Source organism: Eleutherodactylus coqui, chromosome 5, assembly GCF_035609145.1.
Source record: "Eleutherodactylus coqui strain aEleCoq1 chromosome 5, aEleCoq1.hap1, whole genome shotgun sequence".
In the NCBI taxonomy this organism is placed as follows: domain Eukaryota; kingdom Metazoa; phylum Chordata; class Amphibia; order Anura; family Eleutherodactylidae; genus Eleutherodactylus; species Eleutherodactylus coqui.
This window is the reverse complement of record NC_089841.1, coordinates 206,942,625-206,965,561: the sequence shown is the minus strand read 5'-3', so window position 1 is coordinate 206,965,561 and position 22,937 is coordinate 206,942,625. Positions and strand designations below refer to the sequence as shown.

The 22,937-nt window shown below is 42.5% G+C and overlaps 1 protein-coding gene across 2 annotated transcripts; it reads left to right on the top strand.

Moving 5' to 3' along the window:
* The first annotated feature begins 1,280 nt into the window (after positions 1-1,280).
* Positions 1,281-22,210, top strand: IDNK (IDNK gluconokinase). 2 transcript variants are annotated; one of them, XM_066601999.1, is made up of 5 exons: positions 1,281-1,406; positions 2,712-2,742; positions 3,852-3,938; positions 15,346-15,389; positions 21,590-22,210. In XM_066601999.1, the coding sequence occupies exons 1-5, from the start codon at positions 1,369-1,371 to the stop codon at positions 21,954-21,956; spliced, it is 567 nt and encodes a 188-aa protein (XP_066458096.1). In that variant the 5' UTR covers positions 1,281-1,368; the 3' UTR covers positions 21,957-22,210. The 2 variants fall into 2 exon arrangements, with proteins under 2 accessions (XP_066458096.1, XP_066458097.1); XM_066602000.1 differs by lacking the exon at positions 1,281-1,406 and having other exon boundaries at positions 2,725-2,786.
* The last annotated feature ends 727 nt before the right edge of the window (positions 22,211-22,937 follow it).

The following is a 22,937-nucleotide window of genomic DNA, read 5'->3' as shown; positions in this document are numbered from 1 at the left end:
GACGGCATGTCCTAAGCATATTGCCATCACTTTGGTAGATAGGATTACCCTAGAAATGAGTGAAATCAGTGAATTCCAGAATGGTTACTTTCTTACTCTTGGTGTAAATGTAATTAAGGTACTGTATATAGGTTCACGTAAGCATTGTATAAAATGCTATAAAAGTCCGGATCTGGGCATTCACCGTAACTTGTGGAAAAAGCATTTCACTGCCAGAACGGCGGAGTGAACAAAGAAAGACGTGTCTAAAATAATGTTTTACGCCAAGACGCCCCAATGCCTCCACTGTTAATATAACTAGCTGGCTGCTTCTGAAAAGAATTATCTCAGTGTCCAGGCCATAGTCACAGTACTGTACTTATACAGCGCACGGAAAAAGGTTCATCTTGTTCGAGCCTTGGGCACTTTTCATATGTATTGCTGAGGGCAGCTTCACACGGGCGTATGCCTAATTGCGCGGGACACAAAGATGCACCAATTAAAATGGCTAATTTGTCTAATAAATTCCAGATGTGTCCCTTTTTCCAGCGGAATTACACAGTGCTTCACACATCTCCTGCGGATTGTGTGCGCATTTGCACCCCCCTCCCCATTGACGTCCATTGGGTGTGCAAATATGTAGAAGAATAGAACAGCCTCTATTTTTATTTCGCAGCCGAAGCGCACATGCAAAATATGGAAAAGTGTACGAACCCATTGAAGTCAATGGGTTCTATACTCCGCATATTGCGCCTATGTAAATCCGGCCTTAATTTATTTAGGCATCTCTCAGAAGGGCGTAATTACCTGTGTGCGAGCATGCAGTGAGGACACAATAACCAGCATACTTGCTGCATGCTAACAACCCCCATACACTATCTTGGCGTGTATGGACGCCTAATATGCGCCAAGATAGTGCATGGTGCAATGTATTTTTGCAGGCGCATTTCTCGCATTGTGTGTGAGAGGTGCAGTTAAAGTCTACAGGAGATTGATACTGCATATTACACGCGCAGAAGTTGTGTGCATAATATGCAGTGACCATACGCTTGCATGAGAGCCCTTCTACATATCTCTGGGTTGTGCAGATATGGCTTTGTTTCTGTTGTGTCTACTGTAATGTGTATAAATCAATTTATTCTTGTGAAATGTTACTATTTCTCAGTTCATAACTTACATTTTACGTAACATTGGGAGTTACATTTCTTTCAGGCTCGTTTAATGATTTAATAATTGACATAATGATTGCTTAATGAGGACAAATAGCAGTGCGAGAGGAGAATGACGCCGATCGCTGCAGTACGAGGTATTCACTTCCCTGTCGTCTTGCAGAGCAACGCCATGACCTGCAGGAAGGATCACACGGTCTCTTACTAGTCGTCTGAAGTTATGATAGTCGTGGTGATGGGCGTGAGTGGATCTGGGAAGTAGGTATATTCTCTATATACAGCAGCTGGACCTAGCATTACCCCAGCAATACAGTCATCTGACTCTGCAAATCCTGCTTTGCTCTGATCACAAGAGAACAAAGGCTACTCCCATGTGTGCGCTGGGAGGAGGCAAATCTCATGTGTAGAGAAGGCTCATAATGAGGCCTGGGGATGGAGCACAGGGGGCTGCGTACATAGAGGAAGGCAGTTTGTTCTACTGTATACATTGTTTCATCAGATCCAGCGCACACAGGGTTTATTTAAGGAATCACTTCTAGAAAAGTGTAACTACATCCAACTCAAAACTTTTCTAGAACGCTTCACACAAAGTGTACTTTTACGGCGCAAGCAAGTTCATAGCAAACTACACATTCTTTACCTGCAGATATGGATTTGTCATGGATTTTGCTTTTTGCGACGCTTTTCAAAACCGTAAAGAAAGGCAGAGCAACATGTATACATATAAGATATGACAAAAGGTCATTTTTTAAAGAAAGCATCAGCAATATTCTCTATGGGCACTACAAGTTCTAAATCAGAAGGGTTCCCCTATATAGACCCGAACGTGCACAAAAATAAGCATAAAAACACCTAATACTAAAAAACAGTCGATGTGAAGTTGTATGCTTTCTCCCTCTCTCTTCATAAGGCCAGCCTCGCACGACCGTATGCTCATTGCATATTACCCGTGCAATTTAATATGCAGTAGCAAACTCCCATATGCTTTCATTGTACCGCTCACACAAGCCGCGCAGAAAAACAAAATCACAGCATGTTCAATCTTGGCGTGTTTTACGTGTGCATACACGCCAAGATATTGCATGGGGATTAGTGGCACGCAGCAAATACGCATTATCATTGCTGTGCGTGGCAAGCTGAAAACAAGGTCATGTGAGCCCGGCCTCAGGGTGGCTTCAGACTGGCGCATGGGCAAATACGCTCGCCCCTATGGAGCGTATTAGCGCATGAACCAGTGATTTTTGGGGGGGGCTATTGCGCGCAAGTTTAGGGGAAAAAGTAGGAAGATGGGTCTTGCCCTATCTTTTCTTGCATGCAGAAGAACTACTTGCGAGAAAGATAGGCCAAGTCCTATCGTTTCTCACGGGTAGTATTAATGCGCGAGAATCCCGCTAGATAAAACAAAATCATTGAAATCAATGGTTTTGTTCCATCCCGTTTTGCCTGCGATTTTCACACCCGCAAAATGGGACAAAGCTATGGCCGTCTGTTTAAACCCTTCAAGTAGTATGCTTATTGGGACAGGTACAAGATGTTTAATGACTTGTGTCTGTCTTTACACAGAACAGAAGTAGGATCTCTTCTGGCGGATCAGGTATGTTTACTGCTGTATTCGACAATCTAACCCGCATATATACAGTAAGTAAGGTCTCCATATTGGAAATTTTGGGCATTTGGCAATCACTCTTTTTCATAACAGTCCAGCGATGAGTGAATGGAAAGCGTGATTTTCAATTAAAAAGGAAACTTTTTTCCCCAAAATTGTGATTAGAGCGTTCTGCATTCTTTGTGGCATGCCCTAGATGTGGCACAATGCACAGTTTTTCTAAATATATTTATAAGAGCATAAATAAGAATAAGATTTTCTTGCCTATGTGAAGAAAATCACCTTAGAGAATCATACGATTACATGTGCATACATTATTGATAACGTAATACTGTAGTCATGGTATAAAAATACAATTTGCCTGTGGAAGACATGCTTGTAGCATCTGAAGCCCATTTAATTAAAGCCTTTCACGTTTCTTCATCCTTGTGTTGTACATTAGGCAACCGCACAAACAACACTAATTACCCAGCGCACTCCTTATCCTCTATATTACAAATGGGAACAACTCAGGACAACGTGCTATTTTTCCTAAAACACTGTGTGAAGCCACTCTATAACCTGTTTTTGATCTAGTCATGGGTGTTAGATGTTTTTTATCTAAAGTAATTACCGTGTTTTCGGACTATAAGATGCGCCTGATTAGAGGCACCCAGACTTTACACAACAGAAAGTTATGGAAAAATATATATTTTATATTAATATCATCAACTTGGCCAGAGTTGAGAAGGGGGTTAATATTATAATAGAATTCCAATCTACTCTAATAAAGGGGGTGGGAGGGGCACAACAACTGAACGCCCGTCTGAATGAGCCCTTTGTTGTTTTCCAGTACTGATGAAGTGTCCGCATGGATTTTCTCTTTCCTATGTTTTTATCAGAATGTTCTAATAAATGTGGGCAAATACGCCCGTGTGAAGGCGGCCTGAAGCTGTTTTTAATTGCACCTCAAAATCTGTTTAGAGGCATGCGGATTGTGGTGTGGAATTTTGTGTATCTTGTGGCCAAATTCCATCTGTGTGAAAGGGCAATAAAAGTGTTTCTGTGTTTCCGGGGATCACTCGATGATCTTCATAACATGTTATATTTTATTGCAGTTGGGATGTAAATTCTATGATGCAGATGACTATCACCCTGTCGAAAATAGAAATAAGATGTCTCGGGGGATACCGCTAAATGACCAGGTATGGCAATAAATAACTGACATGTTATATTTGCTTTGTACCAATGTAGTGCAGCTGCAGGGCGAAGCAAGTTTGATAATAGTGATAATGTTTTCTAAAGACCCATTTAGACACAACGATGATCACTCAATAATTGCTCAAACGACAGTTTGAGTGACAGCTTTGAGCAATCATTTTGCATAAACTAGTAAGTAGCTACTCAGCTACTTATTAGCTTTTCAGCGTGCAAATGAAACCTTTCGCTGAATGCAGATAACAGCTGGAGGTCTGTTATCTGCATTCAGCTCCATTGTTCTCGAGCAGGATAGTAGCTGAAAGAATGCTATCAGCGCTACCCACGGAGAACTCAGCTTGTGGTCTGATAAGTAGGAAGGACTTTTTTTTTTAAGTCAGCGCTAACAAATAGTGCATGATGGGGACGTGTTTAGACTCAGCGATTATCGCTCAAAAGATGTTTTTTTTGAGCGAATTTTGAACAATCATCGTTGTGTCTAAATGGGCCTTAGCACATCCTGCACTGAGCAGGGGGTTGGACCCAATGACCGTGGGGGGCCCTTCCAACTCTACCATTCTATGATCTCTCAGCCTCCAATATCTGTTGTTGCTTTTGGGATCTTAAGGCAGGTTTCACGCCTGCGATGGAATTCCAGTCGGAGGATCCGCTGCAGGTCCGGCTCAAAATACTGGAAGTAAAAGCGCTGCATGTAAATGACAGTTGTTTGTTTGCTTTTATGCAGAACGATGTTTGTATATTAGTTGTTTGCCAAGATGTCATCCATAGAGGGGTTCTCCATGCAAATTCATTGGCAAGTCGTTCAAATGTGAACGACTATGACTTCACACCAGAGGACTTTTGATCAACCAGTGACTATCTTTTTGGTAAGCAAAAACAAAACAACTAGCAACTTATTGCTCATGACCCTGTCGGTTGCCACGTTTACACTCAACGACTATCGTTTGAATTAGGTTTTCGGAAAGATATTTGTCTGATAGTCGTTCCATGTAAAGGTATCTTAAGAGGTGTTTCTTTTGGGAGCGAGGAGGAACAGGATTTTGGTATATGCGGATGACAGGCTTCTTTTCTGGGCAATATTCTCTCGGTGGTGCATGTTAATTGTATGTATGAGCAATTTGGAGCCCCTACTGGACTTATAATCAATTGGACAAAATCCAATATTTTGTTGTTTGTTCTAATTTTGAAAGATCATCTCCCTCAATGGTATGGGATGAAGTTACTAAACTCCTTTACTTATCCCTGGATATCCTCACCCATAGATGTACAGGATTGTATAGTATAAAAGTATAAAACCATTAAATGGGTTTTTACAGGCAGTGCCCTTTGGGATACATCGGGGTCAGAGCGGAAGCGGAGGCAGCAATGTCACTGTTCATTGCCCCAGCAGAAACACATGGTAACAGCCCTCAAATACATTGTTTATCAGGAAAATACATAACTATAGTGTATATACTAGCCACATTAAAAAATGCAAGGTTCTTAGTATATAGTTTGATCAAAGTATATTGGCCTATCCACCAACGTCCAGGTGGTTTAATCATAACCTGGGAAAGATGGGTTCCTACCTTTTAACATACATCTCTCTTGGGCCTAAGCCTACAACTAAAACCAAGAAAAGTAGGATACCAATTTATATGGTCCAATTAAAGGGACAGATGGGTGGGAATGCACGACAACGCGGAGGCAGCCACGACTACACCACCGTACTAGCCGTAAAAATGAAAAAAGGAATAAGTTAGCACTTCCCCCATGTGGCACAGAGTGTTAGGGCAGCAAAAGTGCAGTCCTAAGCTCTCGCTCAGGACCTAAAGGTTGCGGGTTCAAACAGCCAGCTCAAGGTTGACTCAGTCTCCCATCCTTCCGAGGTTGGTAAAATCAGTACCCATCTTGCTGGGGAGTAAGAGATGACCGGAGAAGGCAATGGCAAACCACCCTGCAAAAACAGTCTGCCAAGAAAACGTCATGATGTGACGTCACCCTAGGAGTCAGACTTTACCTTCCAAATATAACTCTATATACCATTAATTGTCCTGGCATCTTGGATGCCATGATGCCAGGAGTTCGGGATGCGGACGCTGCAGTGTCTGGTTGCAGAGGTCCCCTGACTTCTGCTGTAGACACAGTCCGAAAGCCACAGGAGCCGTTGCGCTGCTTACCGGAGGGAGAAGACAGCGGAGTATTGCTGCTTTTGTTGTTTTCGGTTTTGGCCAGCTGTTTATATTTTCTTTAAGCTTGCCAAACTCAAGATGAAAACTTGTAGAAATGGATGATTGTGACCATCATGGCTAGCCAGCGGCAGACAAAAAAGCAATCTGAGAGGCTAGACTTTCATCAATGTAATCTTTGGACAAGCCTAAATAACGTCAGAAGATTCTGAAACTGGTGAAGCCCTTTAAGGCCGGCTTCACACAGACGTATGCGTAATTGCTTTTGCGCTATGAACGAGCCTTTTCTGCACACGTGTTGGTGTATTCCACTGTACTTTTTATTTGCGTGCGGAAAGCCAAAACAATCATTGAAATTGCTAATTCGTTCCAGATGTGTTCTTCTTCCAGTGCAATTACACAGTGTTTCACACCTCTGCTTGCATATTGTATGCACATTAGCAACCCCCCTCCTTGTTGACCCTTGTTGTCTATGGGAACCCTTGCTGGACAAATACACAGAAAGAGAGAGCATGCATTATCTTCTTGTTTTTGTGCGTCCGTCCGAAATGCGCACGCAAAATACCCGCCCATGAATGAGCCCATTGAAATCAATGGTCTCTACTCACTGACTAATGTGCATGTGAATACGCGCACAAATACATCCGTAGCTGGCTTAATAGGTTGGCATTGTATTGCAGATCTGCAAATTTTTCAAAAATGACGTAGTAGAATGGAGTATTTTTTCCTTCTTTCAACATAATTGTCAAATGATATGCAAATGATATGCATTCTGGCAGTGCTCTAAGTTTACATTGCAGGAGGTAGAAACAGTAAATTCATGGAGATGAACTTTGTCAGGCGTTGAAAATCCATTGGCCCCTTGCGATTACATTGCGAGGAGCCTCCCTCCAAGTCACCCTTTTTCATGCCCGATCGCTATTGATCGCAGCATGAAATGAGTTAAATAGTCGGGAAAGGAAGTTTCTCAGCTCCCGGCTGTTACAGTAGGAGCTCGGCTGTCAATAGACAGTCATGCATCGAATCAGCTGCTGCTAGATTGCAGGAGCTTTAAACCTACGCCGTGCATTTCCTATAGCGTGGTTTCAAAGCCCAGCACCATATATTTACGGCACTTGGTCACTAAAGGGTTAATTTGCAGTGACCACATACTACTTCAGAAAAGGAGTATGAGCTAAAGTGCGGATCAGCATCTTGCCAGCTGGCCGTCATAGGTGGACTGCATTGATAATTCTCGTAGAGCCACTCTTTAAGCAAGGAACATAATAGCAGGTAATATGAGCTATTGACACAGCTTGTGGCACGCTCACATGAAACTACAGTATTGTCTTGCCAGTCTTAGTTCTTCAGATCAAAAGATAGGGTTACCTGGCTTCATTCCTCGTGTAAATATACCTCTACCCAGAAACTATTGTTCAGTTGAAAAAAAGACTATATAAAAAAGAACATGAGCAGAATGTATAACTTTATAAATACTCTTCACTGGATGCTTCCTGGTATTGCAGTGGACTATTATTACTTCCGAGACTGGACTTAATCGCTCCTCGGCTATTTTTAGAGAATCAATTGTTTAATCTAATTCATTAATATTGTAAAAAAGTTTGCATGAAATTGATGCGCTAACTTTTGTGTTCATGAAACATATCTAAGTGCTCCTTTAAATTGGATTTGCTGCAACTACATCACGTACAGCTTCACATTGCTGGCTTGTGGTGGTTAGATTGTATTCATGGCTAATATAAGGAAAATAATTAGGTTTGGGGAAATTCAGCAAAATCTATAGATACATACTCAGGGCCCATTTACCATGAAAGATGATCGCTCAAAAATCGCTCAAACGATAGTTTGAGTAACAGTTTTGAGCGATCATCTTTGCATAACTCAAAGTAGCTAATTAGCTACTTAAGAGTTAATGCAGGCCGAGCAGGATACCGCAGCGATAGCTCAGAGAACTAAGCAGCTGTTTTATATATGCAAACAACTGCATTGTTCAAGGAGCTTTTAGCTTGTGTCCTGCTGAGAACTGCCAGCGGGATGCCAGCTGAAAGAATACTATCAGCACTGCCTGCTGAGATATCAGTGTGCAGCTCTGATAAGGCTCATCACTAATTTCTAGCTTGCTAGAAATGAGCGATGAACGAATAGTGCACGTAAAGTGCACAATGGCCGTGCGAATTTTGAGCGATAATCATTGTGTTTATATGGGCCTTTACTAACGGCCAATTTAGACACCACAATTATTGCTCAAAATATGCTCAAAAGCCGTCTTTTGAGTGATAATCGTTGCGTCTAAACCCGTGGCCATCGTGCACTGTTCGTGCACTATTCGTTCATCTCTGATTTCTAGCAAGCTAGAAATCACTGATGACTCTTATCAGCGCCGCATGATGATTTTCTCAGTGGGCGGTGCTGATAGTATTCTTTCAGCTGGTAACCTGCTGGCAGTTCTCAGCGGGACACCAGCTGAAAGCTCCAAGAACAATGCAGCTGTTTGCATATACAAAACAGCTGCTTTGTTCTTGGAGCTATCGCGGTGGTATTCCACTCCACCTGCATTAACTCTTAAGTAGTTAATTAGCTAATTAGAGTTATGCAAAGATGATCGCTCAAAACTGTCACTCAAACTGTCCTTTGAGCGAATTTTGAGTGATCATCGTTCTGTGTAAATGGGCCTTTACTTTTTATATGTGCCAGCCTAATACATGTATTTCAAGCTGTATTTAACCCTTTCCAATCCACTGTCTGACATCTAAAGACATACTGATTGAAAGCTGTACAGCTCCGATGTTGGAAGACGTCCTGCAGGGTATTCTTACTGTATATTACTGGCCGCTCTGTTGTCGGGGGCCTCTCTAGCAGGTCCCATACCGCAGTACTGGCTCTAGCCAGCAGATGGCGCTATAGTATAATGGCAGAAAGAGAAACCCCCCCTAGGAAACCCTGAATCCAAAATTGGATTGCAAAGGGTTAATTATGAATGCATTTATACACTCCCTTTTTGAAAATGTCTTACCAACTGGAATTATACACCTATATAATTATACACTTATATATATACACATATATAAGTGGGCTGGATATTTGCCATTTAGTGACAGGAGCAATAGGAGCAGAGCTGGCATCAGCACCAGGCAAACATGGGCAGGTGCTAGGGCCCACTGAGCGTTGTGGCCTATGTCACACCAGGTAAACACGTAAAAGGACCGTTTCCACGGAACAATTATAGTTCAAACGAGCGAAGCTCAACAACATTTGTTTCAGCATAAACACAGGCGATGATGAACGATAAATTGTTCGCTTTTCGTTCATCCTTCATTTTATCCAGGCATAAAAATCGTTGGCTCGTTCGCTAATTATTCAGTTTAAGTAGCGATCGTTCAGTTGTTCTCATTCACAATGAATGTGAATGACTGAATGATTTCTTGTTTGAATGAACCAATGATGTTTCTACCGGTATAAACTGGCTGCACGGGTGAATTCCTATATCATTGGCTTGTTCAAGAAATAAATCGGCAGGTCTAAAAGGACCCTGAAGCTGAGTAAAATGTTAAATACAGTATTCTTGCAGATATGATACCTAACAAAAGAGAATGATGTTACTACACACTTTCCAATCTATCCATGATTCTTCATCGGGCTTCTAACAAGACAGATCTAGAGAAACACACACTTATATTATACATACAATCACATAAAAGGGCAGATACATACTGTGATAAATCACATTTAAAACAATAACTCTAAGAATTGACAGTATTGGAAGCAATGACTGGGCAGTTTCATCTCAGGATTTCAGTAGCTAATTAGAAATCACTGAGATTATGGCAAACTGTAATCATACACCCACAAGCCCACTGCAGGTGTAGTGGCCCAGAGTTAATGGGGTCCCCTCCAGAATATTCCATGTTTGTCTCATGTCAATGTCTTGTTTGTAGAGTGCAACAATGTATGTGTATCGTTGCAGGACTGAAAGGGATAATGTCAGGTATGTTCTGTCCTGTCTGAAAAATGTATTGTTTGTGGTTACGTGATGAAGCTTAATATATGTGTTTGCAAAAAGTCAATGCTAAAGAGTCAGCAGTCATTGAGAGAGGCTGTCAGGTCGGTCCGTGGAGTATGGAGGAGGCCAAACGATTGCCTAATGCTCAGCCTAGGCCCATTCAACCCAGAGAACTCCAGTACCACTGCTGAGTACGGAGAGAGAGAAACCGCTTATAGGCGAGAAGAGAAGAAAGTTAGAGTGAGTGTTGTTGCCGATGGAGAAAGTGATTGCCGGGTTTGAAAGGACCTACAGATAACTTGGCGTGTGAATTTTTACAATACCCAGTGAGTTCCACCGTGAAGTAATCTTATATGCCATTGTACTGAGACTGTTATGTTACTTTAACAACAAATGTAAGTAAATGGACAAGATTGACCGTTTCTGGTTTTGTTCCAAAATATACTCTTCCGATGTGAGGCTATTTTATTCTTCTGTAATATCCATTCCAGGAGAAGGAATGGTGGCGTCACGAGTGACAACTGGACTTAAGGTAACCCCCGGTTACTATCCCTGTGATCTCCCCCAGCAGTAACGAGGTCGGGTCCCGAGCTACCTTCAGGGGATGAGATGGTAGAGCCCCGTGACAAGGATTCTACCTTGCTGTCTCCTCGGCTGTGGGCCTGCTCTTTGGATGCTGTACAGGATGTAGTAGGCAATCTATAGACATTGGGCTATGGTCTTTTTCAGTCCTTCTACTGCCCAGACATTGCAATCAGATGAGTGTTTCTTATATTTCTTATAGAATGAATTTATAGCAATATGGCTAATATGCAATTACTAACATTTTTTGAAAAATACCCTTAAAAAAAAATTCTCCTCTAAAAGGGTAATCCAACTTCAGATGTGCATGGCAATTACACAGAACTTGCCATATATGTACGATAGGGGTTTCCACCACTGGAACCTCCACCTGATATGAGCAGCTTTCACATACAGGGAATGATGAAGTGGATGTACAGGTGCATAGCTCTCTATATTGAGGTCTATAGGAGATATAAAAACACATACACATATTTAAAAGGGATTTTCCAGGTAAAATACTATTGATGACCTATCCACAGGATAGGTCATAAATAGTTGATTGGCTGGGGTCTGTCGCTGGGAACCCGGCCAATCAGCTGATTGTGAGCCCGCTAGCAGCGCTGCAGTTATACAATGATTGGAGCAGAGGTTTCTGCTCTGACCCGTGAAGTGGCCGGCGCTTGTAACTGCAGGCACGGCTCCCACTCATTTCAATGAGAGCTGCGCTTGCAGTTACAAGCATCGGCCACTACATGGGTTGGAGCAGAGACTTCCACTTAGACCCCTGTGTAATTGTGACATTGTCAGCTGGCGCACAATCAGCTGATCGGTCAGGTCATGAGTGACAGGCCCCAGCCAATAACTATTGGTGACCTATTCTGAGGATGCGTCATCAATAATATTTTCCCCAAAAAAACCCTTTTAACCTTGATTTTTGTCTGTCCAGTTTTACATTTTCCTCTTGTATAATCCCAATTATTGTTTGTAGCTTCACATTTTCCCTTTGCACTAATGTGGACATAAAGTGCCAGAATCCTCAGCTTGCTGCAGTCAGCCAGCAGGGTCCCGGCTTGTCATCCTTGGAATATGTCTTGACTAGACTATTTGCTAAGGTGATAGCTGGGCACTGATGAATGCTGACTGAGAGTGACATCTCCTCATGAGATGTCATATTGGATTGGACTGGCCAACCTATCACTCATCTTTATCAGATCTGACACATTCTGCTTTTACTGCAATGAAAAATAGTTGGAAGGGAATTTATTTCAGCAGAATGTTGGCCCAAAATCCGTGTCTGTGAGGATTTTCCTATACATATATCCTCCTTGTCTCCTCGCTGATACTGTATAATCAGTAAGCAAATTGGGCTTTCCATGCAATTGATTCAATGCAAGGATAAAAGGGCTGTTATGCCGCAGTAGATGCAAATTGTTCTTAAAAGCAGCCTGCTCCATGTCTTCCATTTAACATCATAGTATTAGGAGTTTTATACAACTCTACCTTACTGTCTGCAATAGTTCTGAAAATAGTGGGAGGTAAAAGTACACCGAGTTCATCTTAAAAAGAGTTCTAACTTTCTACAAGTGTCCGTGGTCCACTGAAATACTCGTATAGTCTTAAATGTGTTGGGTCAGTGGACTGTGGCTCTGATCTGTGTGTATATAAGGCTGTACTCACTCATAGGGGCGTATTGTCAATGTCAATTCTTTCCGACTTGGACAGTACTCACACGGGAAATGAACCCATTCATTTGGATTGGTTCATTCCCAAATGCAATTTTGCACTCCGACCCATAGTCCAAGTTTGAAAAATGGCCGCATTTTCTCTTTTCATTCGATTCGAGGACAATATGAGGTCATGCAAATGTGCAGCATCCTGAACATTGGACAGCGCAAGGACGGTGGTGTCCTGTGTTGTCCAGCAAGGACGGTGGTGTCCTGTGTTGTCCAATGTGAGTTGCACCTTAGAATCTTGGACAGAAATCATACTCGGCCTTGTGAATATGGCCCTCGAAGGGCGGATAATGTATCTGCACTCTATGGAAAAGTTGTGCATAAAACCGGCCATACCTGTAACATGACTGTTGGGTGAGCACACACTTAGCCAACAGTCACCTCACCATGTGTCTTTCAATGGGGAAAATGAGAAGATTGTTGCCAAATGCCTCTGGCATACAGCGGCAGAGCAAAATATTGGGCAAATCAGACATAGCTTAATCTTGTTTTCCTCAGCATCTGCTGTTGGAGGACAGTCCGGAGGTCTCCTTACACTAGAATGATAGCAGATTGCAATCACAATAGATGGGATCTGCCAACATGAATCCAAGAATATACATCTTAGAGGGGTTTTCCAGGCACCGGCTGCTATCAGTGCCAGGATACATTGGGGTTGGAACGGAAGCTGCTGCCCCGCCCTCTGTGTAGTGGCCGGTGCTCATAATTGTAGGCATAGCTCTCAATGGGAACTGCTCCTGCAATTGCAAGCACCGGCCATTGCACAGGGGACGAAGAAATGGCTTCTGCTCCGACCATTGTGTATCCCAGCAGTGACAGTGGACGCTGCCTGGAAAACCCCTTTAATTTTGTTATAATAAGCTTTGTTATAAGAGGTATTCCCATGTCAGATAAACGTGGTTGAGATGGGAATACCAGTCGCACTGGATATTCTACGATACTTCTATAACTCCCATAGAAGTAATAGAAGTTACAGAAACAGCAGAGGACAGCCAGCTTGGCTGGTTTTGTAATCGTAGCCACTGGTGGATGCGGCATATGGAGATGGGTATACTTCTCTAAGGTTTGTATTCCTGCTGCCTAGTTTTTTCACATACAGATGTTTTGTTTGTGATTTCATCTTTGCAGTGTTCCACCATTTTTTATTTGGAATTCCAAGTGATTTATTTTATTTGTTTCTATCATAAAGTTTTCTTGCTCATTAAAAAGTAACTAAAACTATATCAATGTTCATGTGGACAATATACAGTACACTGACAATGAGATCAATGTTCTTTGGGTCTGGACCCCCTTGTGCCTAGCGGTCACATGATGACTTTGGCATTTAATCATTGCGGCAAGACGTCCTATCAACAGATCATGTGATCTTCCTCCAAATTGCCCCATCCCTTAGCTGGAACATGACAGTGCCTGTGATCTAGACAAACTGCCTGCTCACTTTACAGCTGAGGCAGACAATGTACATGACAGCTACTGCCATGTTCCGTCTAAATGCAATCGGGAGGGTGATCACAAGATTGGCAGATGAGACGCCTTGCCACAATTAAATTCCACTCTCTTTCCGTCACAAGACTGTCATGCACAAGGAGGTGCCAAACCCGAAGTGAACATTGATCTTATTGTAAGTGCATTGCATATTTCCCACAGGAAGAACGCCTGGACTGGACAACGCCTTTAAGTTTATTGCCATGTTATACTATACTTTGCTTCTGTTCTGCAGGAACTTAAAGGAAAATGCCCACTTTTAATTTGTGTATACCTCCTATTATAAGGTTATATGATGAGGACCCTGATATTGTGACATTTAGTGGCTCACAGGAGTGTAGTGGTGACTGTGCCCTAACCCATATGGTGCTGGGTAGTAAGAGCCCCAGGTACAACGACTGATGGGGAACCAGACGGTAAGTGGCCTCAACCAGTGTGAGAATGCAAGGGCATGATGCACTAAAACCCAGGAAGGTCCGTTACTATTAGAGAAATCATTGGGCCTACGCCCTTACTTCTCAGACGAGTGGTTCAGGAGAGTGGGTAGGACAGACTGCGGCCAAGTGTGACTCAGAGTGCTACTTAAACCATGTGGGGATTGAACTTGCAACCTTCAGGTTGAGCCGACTAACTAAACCACGCGGGGATTAAACTTGCAACCTTCAGGTCGTAAGCAAGGGCTTAGGACTGCATTTCTGCAGCCCTTAGCTCTCACTCACGACCTGAAGGTTGCAAGTTTAATCCCCACGTGGTTCAGGTAGCCCACTCAAAATGGACTCAGCCTTCCATCCTCCTGAGGTCGGTAAAATGAGTACCTAGCATGGTGGTGGGTAATATGTAAATTACCTGAAAGCGCTGCAGAATACGTTGGCGCTATACAAATAACAAGATTTAGATTTTTTTTTAGATTCTTCAAGAGTGTGACCTGGGCTGTAGGCAACATATCTGAGACAGTGGAGAGTGAGCGAAGCCATCACCCAGGCACCAAGTAACTGGGTATAGCAGAAGAGAATGCATTGTAATGAAACGATCTTTCCTGAGGACCACTGCACTGTACAACCTGTGTAACATGTATTGTGCCTCTCCCGCTGGAGGAGAACGACATTTGTTTGCGATGAATATGGTTCGCATTAAGTGACTGTACCAGTTGGCCAAGTATTACTGGCGTTGAGTGACTGTCTCTAAGGGGTTTAAACAGGCCTTGGACTCCTTTCAAGTGTTGGTCAGTGTACATTGTTCTTATTGAATTACTTCAGAAAAAGTACAAAGAAAGTTAACTCCTGCCCCACCCTCATGGGCTTTACATAGCCAATACCATTTTAAAGGGTCTTTTTTAGTAAAAAAAGCATTGAAAGGAAGAATAATTCTGGGAAGTTGTGATATAATGATTCCTTTGTATTGGTAAATTTAGAATATTAATTATCAGATTTCTTTCTCTTCACAGGACAGATATCCTTGGTTGTGTTCATTGCATGAATTAATAAAGAGGTGAGCATATATCCTGCACACAAATTAATATTATCCAGTATCGGACTGGGGTGCCTAAGGCCCACATGTAAAATTTTATTTTGTTTCGACATGCAGTTTTACTGCAAAATGGAGTCATTTTCCAATTGATTGTTAATGACACTCGGTTTTTAGAATGAAACAGATGTTTTTTGACAAAATCGTGCAATTAATCAACAATTTCATTGAAAAAATGCAGCAGGCACATGCACTTTCAGATAACTTTTCAGAATTAGTTGCCATGTATGTATACATGAGGAATCTCTGACCATTATATATCACTTTTATCCTACATTTTTCACGAGCTTTTCCCTTTACAGCCTGTAGCTACAAGTTTCACTCTTCCTTGAGCTGGTGGGTGGAGACTAGCTGCTGTGATGTCTTCTATAGACTGCCCATAGAGAAAACTGCACATTCTGCTCCCTAACTCTCTGTAGTACAAACAAATAACAGCACAGAGGATGGTGTACAGCTGTATAGATTTGATTTCAGTAGCTGTAATGCAGGAAATAACTCCACATTAGCAGCAACCACAACAAGACATTGACCGTCGCAGTTCTTTAAACTGGCCATACATTTTCAATGATACAGGGCGATGGATGAATGATCTTTCTGTCAATGTTCATTCAAAGAAAAATTGTTCATGGATGAAAGATCTTTTATTTGACTATCGTAAAAATATTTCAAACATGGAAAAACTTTTTCTAGACAATGGCAGTCTGCCATCGGTCAGTTTAAATGACCAATCATTGTTAAATGTCACCAAACGAATGATTGTTTAAAACGTCTGTTTTTTTTCTAGCAATTTAGTCTAATTTGTATGGGCACTTTAAGACACCTAAGACAAATAGGAATAAGTCCAACATTTGAGACATTGGCTTAGTATGATTTCCCATGGTGCACACTGTGCTGAATACATGATGAGGCATAGGCCTCTTTATGTACAGAGCGCATCCCAGCAGCTCCATGCACCTTTTCAGAGATATGTGCCAGGCCCGACTGAGTGTTCATCTCTGGTATGATTTATGCTAGTTTCTGGCATAACTTATACATTAGTTCGGTTGGGGCAGACATACCGGCTCCTAACAAGCCACACCCACTTTTTTAAAAAAGTGTTGGGGACAGCACAAAAAAAGGAAAAAGCTGCAAATCTTTGTGCAAATACTTTCTGAATGGCATACCTTTGGCCATAAATCCTTGCCTGAAATGGATTGAGAAGCGCAGTCAACTATACTTCCTAATACAACTGAATGCAAAGAAAAAGCGTCTAGTACTGCATGATATACAGTTCCACATGTCTCAGGGATAAGTTTAGAGGCTGGAGCAAAAGCTGAAAAGTCACCACATTTTCTGACTTTTTTTACACCAGTTTTCTGGCGTAAAACCTTCTAAAATAGCCCCCCCCCCCTACCCCCCCACACACAGTATTATGTCAGCATTATTCAACTCTACTATAAAGTCTCCTCAGCAGGTCGTGATTTGAGGATATCCTGTACAGAGAATGCCTGCAGCAATTTCTGAGGCTCTGACAATAATTGCATCACCTGGAAATATGATCCATGGGGTGTACTGGAGAACTGGAGTTGGGAAACATTGGTTTATGTTACAAAGCAGAGGAGCTTAGGCTAGGTTTACACCATGAATGAGTCTAACATGCCCATACTCTTCCATAAGACAGATGTATGACACAAGAGTAGCATACCTTTGGTATGTAAATCATTGCCTCAACTGGATTGAGAAAAGCAGTCAACTACCTTTTCTAATACAACCCTATGCAAAGAAAATGTGTTCAGTACTGCATGGTATACAGTCGTATGGCAAACAGTTATGCCAAACCTAATTCTCAAACATGGTGTGAACATGGCCTTATATTATAGTTTCTGGACTTCATATTAGTAATTATTGATGAAGAACAGTATGGAGGATGTTTTTTTCAGCTGTACTGAGCAGTATAGATTTCATTTCAGTAGCTATAACATAGCAAATAGACTTCTATTGGCAGCACAACCTCCCCCAAACTTCCTATATTCTGTCTTGTGGTCTTTCTTGCTAGAGATGGACTTCACATGGCAACGTGCAGTGAGCAGCAAATTAGAGGGAAGATCAACCGCCAGTGTCCAGCATTTTGAGTGATTTTTCAACACAGAAACGTCAGTTTAACTTAATAATTTGTACTTTTGTTAGTTATCACATTGGCTATCATATTAACACAAGTTGTCTTAGCCCTCTCTAATCCACTGTCTGACGTCTGAAGACATTATGATTTAAGGCTTTACAGCTCCGATGATGGAAGACGTCCGTCGGGGTTCTCTTACTGTATATTGTCAGCCTCTCTGCTGTCGGAGCCTATCCAATGTGTCACCTCATGCAGTACTGGCTTTAGCTAGCATATAGCGCTGTTGTGTAACAGCAGAAAAAGAGTAAGCCCCCTAGGAAAACCAGGATACAAATTGGATTGGGAAGGGTTAAAGTACGATGACCATTTAGCAGTAAGGCTACCTTGTGCTTTTAATCAGAGGACTTTTCTAGTTGGTTGACTCTCCAACATCTGTATTCTAGATTATCGGATGGCAGATTCATGGAATTTAACATTATGTATTCTCTCAGTGTACGGTCTCATGCACCCATATTACAGCAACAATTTCTGCATTGTACAGAGCCATAAAATAGAACTCTCTAAGGTCTGATGTACTTCCCTATTCTTGCAGTTTGTTATGTAGGCAGTAAAACAAGGTACTACAGACTCCATGCCCGCACGTATCACATCTTGTATCCAAGCTAGAAGTGGCCCAACAGTGTACTAGAGCCTCCATGCCCGCACATATTACATCTTGTATCCAAGCTAGAGGCGGTACAACAGGGTACTAGAGCCTCCATGCCCCCGTATCACATCTTGTATCCAAGCTAGAGGCAGTACAACAGGGCACTAGAGCCTCCATGCCCACCTGTATCACATCTTGTATCCAAGCTAGAGATGGTACAAGAGGGTACTAGAGCCTCCATTCCCCCCCTGTATCACATCTTGTATCCAAGCTAGAGGCGGTACAAGAGGGTACTAGAGCCTCCATTCCCCCCCTGTATTACATCTTGTATCCAAGCTAGAAGTGGCCCAACAGTGTACCAGAGCCTCTATGCCCGGCCGTATCACATCTTGTATCCAAGCTAGAGGTGGTACAACAGGGCACTAGAGCCTCCATGCCCACCTGTATCACATCTTGTATCCAAGCTAGAGATGGTACAAGAGGGTACTAGAGCCTCCATTCCCCCCCTGTATTACATCTTGTATCCAAGCTAGAAGTGGCCCAACAGTGTACCAGAGCCTCTATGCCCGGCCGTATCACATCTTGTATCCAAGCTAGAAGTAGCCCAACAGTGTACTAGAGCCTCCATGCCCACCCATATCACATCTTGTATCCAAGCTAGAGGCGGTACAACAGGGTACTAGAGCCTCCATGCCCCCGTATCACATCCTGTATCCAAGCTAGAGGCAGTACAACAGGGCACTAGAGCCTCCATGCCCACCTGTATCACATCTTGTATCCAAGCTAGGGATGGTACAACAGGGTACTAGAGCCTCCATGCCCACCTGTATCACATCTTGCGTCCAAGCTAGAGGCGGTACAGCAAGGTACTGGAGCCTCTATGCCCGCCTGTATCACATCTTGTATCCAAGCTAGAGGTGGTACAAGAGGGTACTAGAGCCTCCATTCCCCCCCTGTATTACATCTTGTATCCAAGCTAGAAGTGGCCCAACAGTGTACCAGAGCCTCTATGCCCGGCCGTATCACATCTTGTATCCAAGCTAGAAGTAGCCCAACAGTGTACTAGAGCCTCCATGCCCACCCATATCACATCTTGTATCCAAGCTAGAGGCGGTACAACAGGGTACTAGAGTCTCCATGCCCCCGTATCACATCCTGTATCCAAGCTAGAGGCAGTACAACAGGGCACTAGAGCCTCCATGCCCACCTGTATCACATCTTGTATCCAAGCTAGGGATGGTACAACAGGGTACTAGAGCCTCCATGCCCACCTGTATCACATCTTGCGTCCAAGCTAGAGGCGGTACAGCAAGGTACTGGAGCCTCTATGCCCGCCTGTATCACATCTTGTATCCAAGCTAGAGGTGGTACAAGAGGGTACTAGAGCCTCCATTCCCCCCCTGTATCACATCTTGTATCCAAGCTAGAGGCGGTACAACAGGATACTAGAGCCTCCATGCCAGCCGTATCACATCTTGTATCCAAGCTAGAGGTGGTACAAGAGGGGACTAGAGCCTCCATTCCCCCCCTGTATCACATCTTGTATCCAAGCTAGAGGCGGTACAACAGGATACTAGAGCCTCCATGCCAGCCGTATCACATCTTGTATCCAAGCTAGAGGTGGTACAAGAGGGGACTAGAGCCTCCATTCCCCCCCTGTATCACATCTTGTATCCAAGCTAGAGGCGGTACAACAGGATACTAGAGCCTCCATGCCAGCCGTATCACATCTTGTATGCAAGCTAGAGGTGGTACAAGAGGGGACTAGAGCCTCCATTCCCCCCCTGTATCACATCTTGTATCCAAGCTACAGGCAGTACAACAGGGTACTAGAGCCTCCATGCCTGCATCACATTTTGTATCCAAGCTAGAGGCGGTACAACAGGGTACCAGAGGATTCCTTCAAATGTTCAGTTTTCCACAATAATTTCTCCTTTTGCTCTGACATTGTAATCACTTACTTATCACTTATCAACGTTACAATAGATTCCAACATCTCCTTCCGGGTGCTTGATGTTTTTTGTACAATGAGTGTATATAGTATATATACACACACATATTCTGCACTCGTGTACCTTTTGTAGTACACAATGAATTCATACAGTGAGTACAGATGATTGTTTTGATCACTCGAGCATCATATGAAAGATTAATGAAGCACTCATGTCTACATGCTTTACAAAGCAATCACCAGTGACCATGAAGAAAAGAGCATTTCCACAGCAGCGCTGGACTCTCACAGCATTCCACATCTGGATGTTCCCTATGAGTGATAATTGCACTGTGTTCATGTTTGTACAATACATAATTGGGGTCATATATAGAGAAAAAATGTTCTTCGGGTAACTATTATAATGGATAATGCTTTCACAATGACACCTGGCATTACATGAAAATGTTGCATGTTTAATACTGAATCTGGTTTTCATCACATGGTCAGTGTCATCTACATAGATGAGGTTCGTTTGAGAGCAGAAAGGTCAAAGTATAAAGTGTCAGTTTGGGAAAAAATAACAATTTTAATGCTTTATATATATTCAACCCTTTCCAATCCAATTTCCCTGCTCACTCCCCAGCTCCTATTTATTTTGTGTGGGACAGCGCTTTATGGGTTAATTGGAATTAACAGAAACACATACAAATGAGCAATTTTTTTTAAATTAAACGTAAGTTAATGTGTATATTGCGCTTTGTATATATATTATATGTATATTACAGTATGCAGGAGAGATCTGACATCGGATCTCTCCCCTGCGTACTGTAATATACATATGAAGAAGAGAACTCCGATGTCGGACCTGTCTTCTGACATGGGAGCTATGCAGGGAAACCTCGATGTCGGATGAGGTCCGGCACTGGATTGGAGAGGGTTAAATGTATTACAAAAAAATGCTGCACCTAAAAGTTGGAGCTAACAATAATGATCTTAAACAGGTTGAATAAGATTAGAAAGAAGGGTCTGCTTTTTTCTTCTTCTTAGAAACAGTGCCACTCTTGTCTATTGGCTATGCCTGGTATTACAGTTCATCCATAGTCTTCCATTAACCCTTTCCAATCTACTGTCTGACGTCTGAAGAGATTATGATTTAAGGCTGTACAGCTCCCATGTTGGAAGACGTCCGTCGGGGTTCTCTTACTGTATATTGCCAGCCTCTCTGCAGTTGGAGCCTATCCAACATGTCACCTCATGCAGTACTGGCATTAGCCAGCAGATAGCGCCGTTGTATAACGGCAGAAAAAGAGTAAGCCCCCTAGGAAAACCAGGATACAAATTGGATTGGAAAGGGTTAAGGGTGCCAGGGAATGCATTTACCTAAAGTATTGCTATTGTGAACAAGAGGGATGTATACAAGCATGTGATATCATTAGTTTCCTGATTAAAGCATTTGCTGAGAAGGTGATCTTTCTGTTTCCGGATAGAGAGAGCGCCTGCGGTCGGCAGCACGTGGTGCTGGCATGTTCTGCACTGAAGAAAGCCTACAGGAAAACCCTGACAACTGGACGTAACATGCTTCTTCCTGAGGATCCATGCCCACACAGTGAAGATGACATTTGTTCAGTTACATGGTTCATCCATTTGCAAGGTTCAATGAAACTTATCTCTGAACGGATGCAGAAGAGGAAAGGACATTTCATGCCATTAACTTTACTGCAGTCCCAGTTTGACACTCTGGAGCCTCCAGCAGCACCTGAGCTTTTCCTGACTGTTAATATTGAGAACGATATCTCAGAAATAGTCTCTGCAATAAAGGCTGAGCTGGAGTGTAAGATAAGCAATACACATTAGATAGACTTTCACAGATGTACAGAGTGTTAGCCTACATTGGCCAGTGCAGTCCTTCAAACTGGCCATACATTATCAATGATACCGGGCGATTGGATGAACGATCTTTCCGTCAATGTTCATTCAATGACTGTTCATGCAGGAAAGGTCTTTTATCTACTGGAAACATATTTCAAATGTGGCCGACTTTTTTTTCTAGACAATTAAAGTCTGTCAACGGTCGGCCAAAACTATCAATTATTATTAAACATGACCAGTTGAAATCTTCTTGGTTTTTTTATCTCCTTCATTCCAAAGGCCCTTTTACACACAACAATTATCGCTCAAAATTGGATCGAAAGCCATCTTTTGAGCGATAATCGTTGCTTGTAAATGTGTGCCCATCATGCACTTACCGTGCACTTTTCGTCCATCGTTGATTTCATCACAGCTTAAAATGCGCTGTCCCTGATAAGAGGGACCTCACATTGAGTTCTCCACAGCAGCGCTGATAATATTCTTTCAGCTGCTGTCCTGCTGGAGAACAAGTGATGTATTTAGAGAACAGACCACCCGCTGTTCTCTAAATGCATGCAAATGAAGCTAGTTAGCTACTAATGGCCTGATTAGCCCATTAGTATATAATGCAAAATGACTGCTTATTAATTTTCATTGGGAAAGCGCATTATGGATTCCTTGGAATTACTTAACAGAAACACAAACATAAACAGTCACAATGATTTTATTAGCAATGCTTTGAAAATTAAGCATGAGTTACGAGTGTTTTACATCAGGAAGATAATTGGTAATAATCCTGTAAATATAAGTATATTTATATTACATACATTTATATAATACGAGTCTATTCGTTTCTAATTCCTCTAATGATATCTCTCTCTGTAATACAATGCCATACAGAGGCATCCTATAACTGCATACAATGCGTATAGTACATGTTTCTAACAGTATGCAGGACAGCTCTCTGATGTCAGAAGATGTTCTGCA

What these genes read in the sequence shown, in the direction of transcription:
- IDNK (XM_066601999.1), top strand. Translation starts at nt 1,369, where the DNA reads ATGATAGTCGTGGTGATGGGCGTGAGTGGATCTGGGAA. An exon ending in GATCTCTTCTGGCGGATCAG is followed by an intron (nt 2,743 to 3,851) that starts GTATGTTTACTG and finishes ATTTTATTGCAG; the next exon opens with TTGGGATGTAAATTCTATGA. An exon ending in TTGCATGAATTAATAAAGAG is followed by an intron (nt 15,390 to 21,589) that starts GTGAGCATATAT and finishes GTTTCCGGATAG; the next exon opens with AGAGAGCGCCTGCGGTCGGC.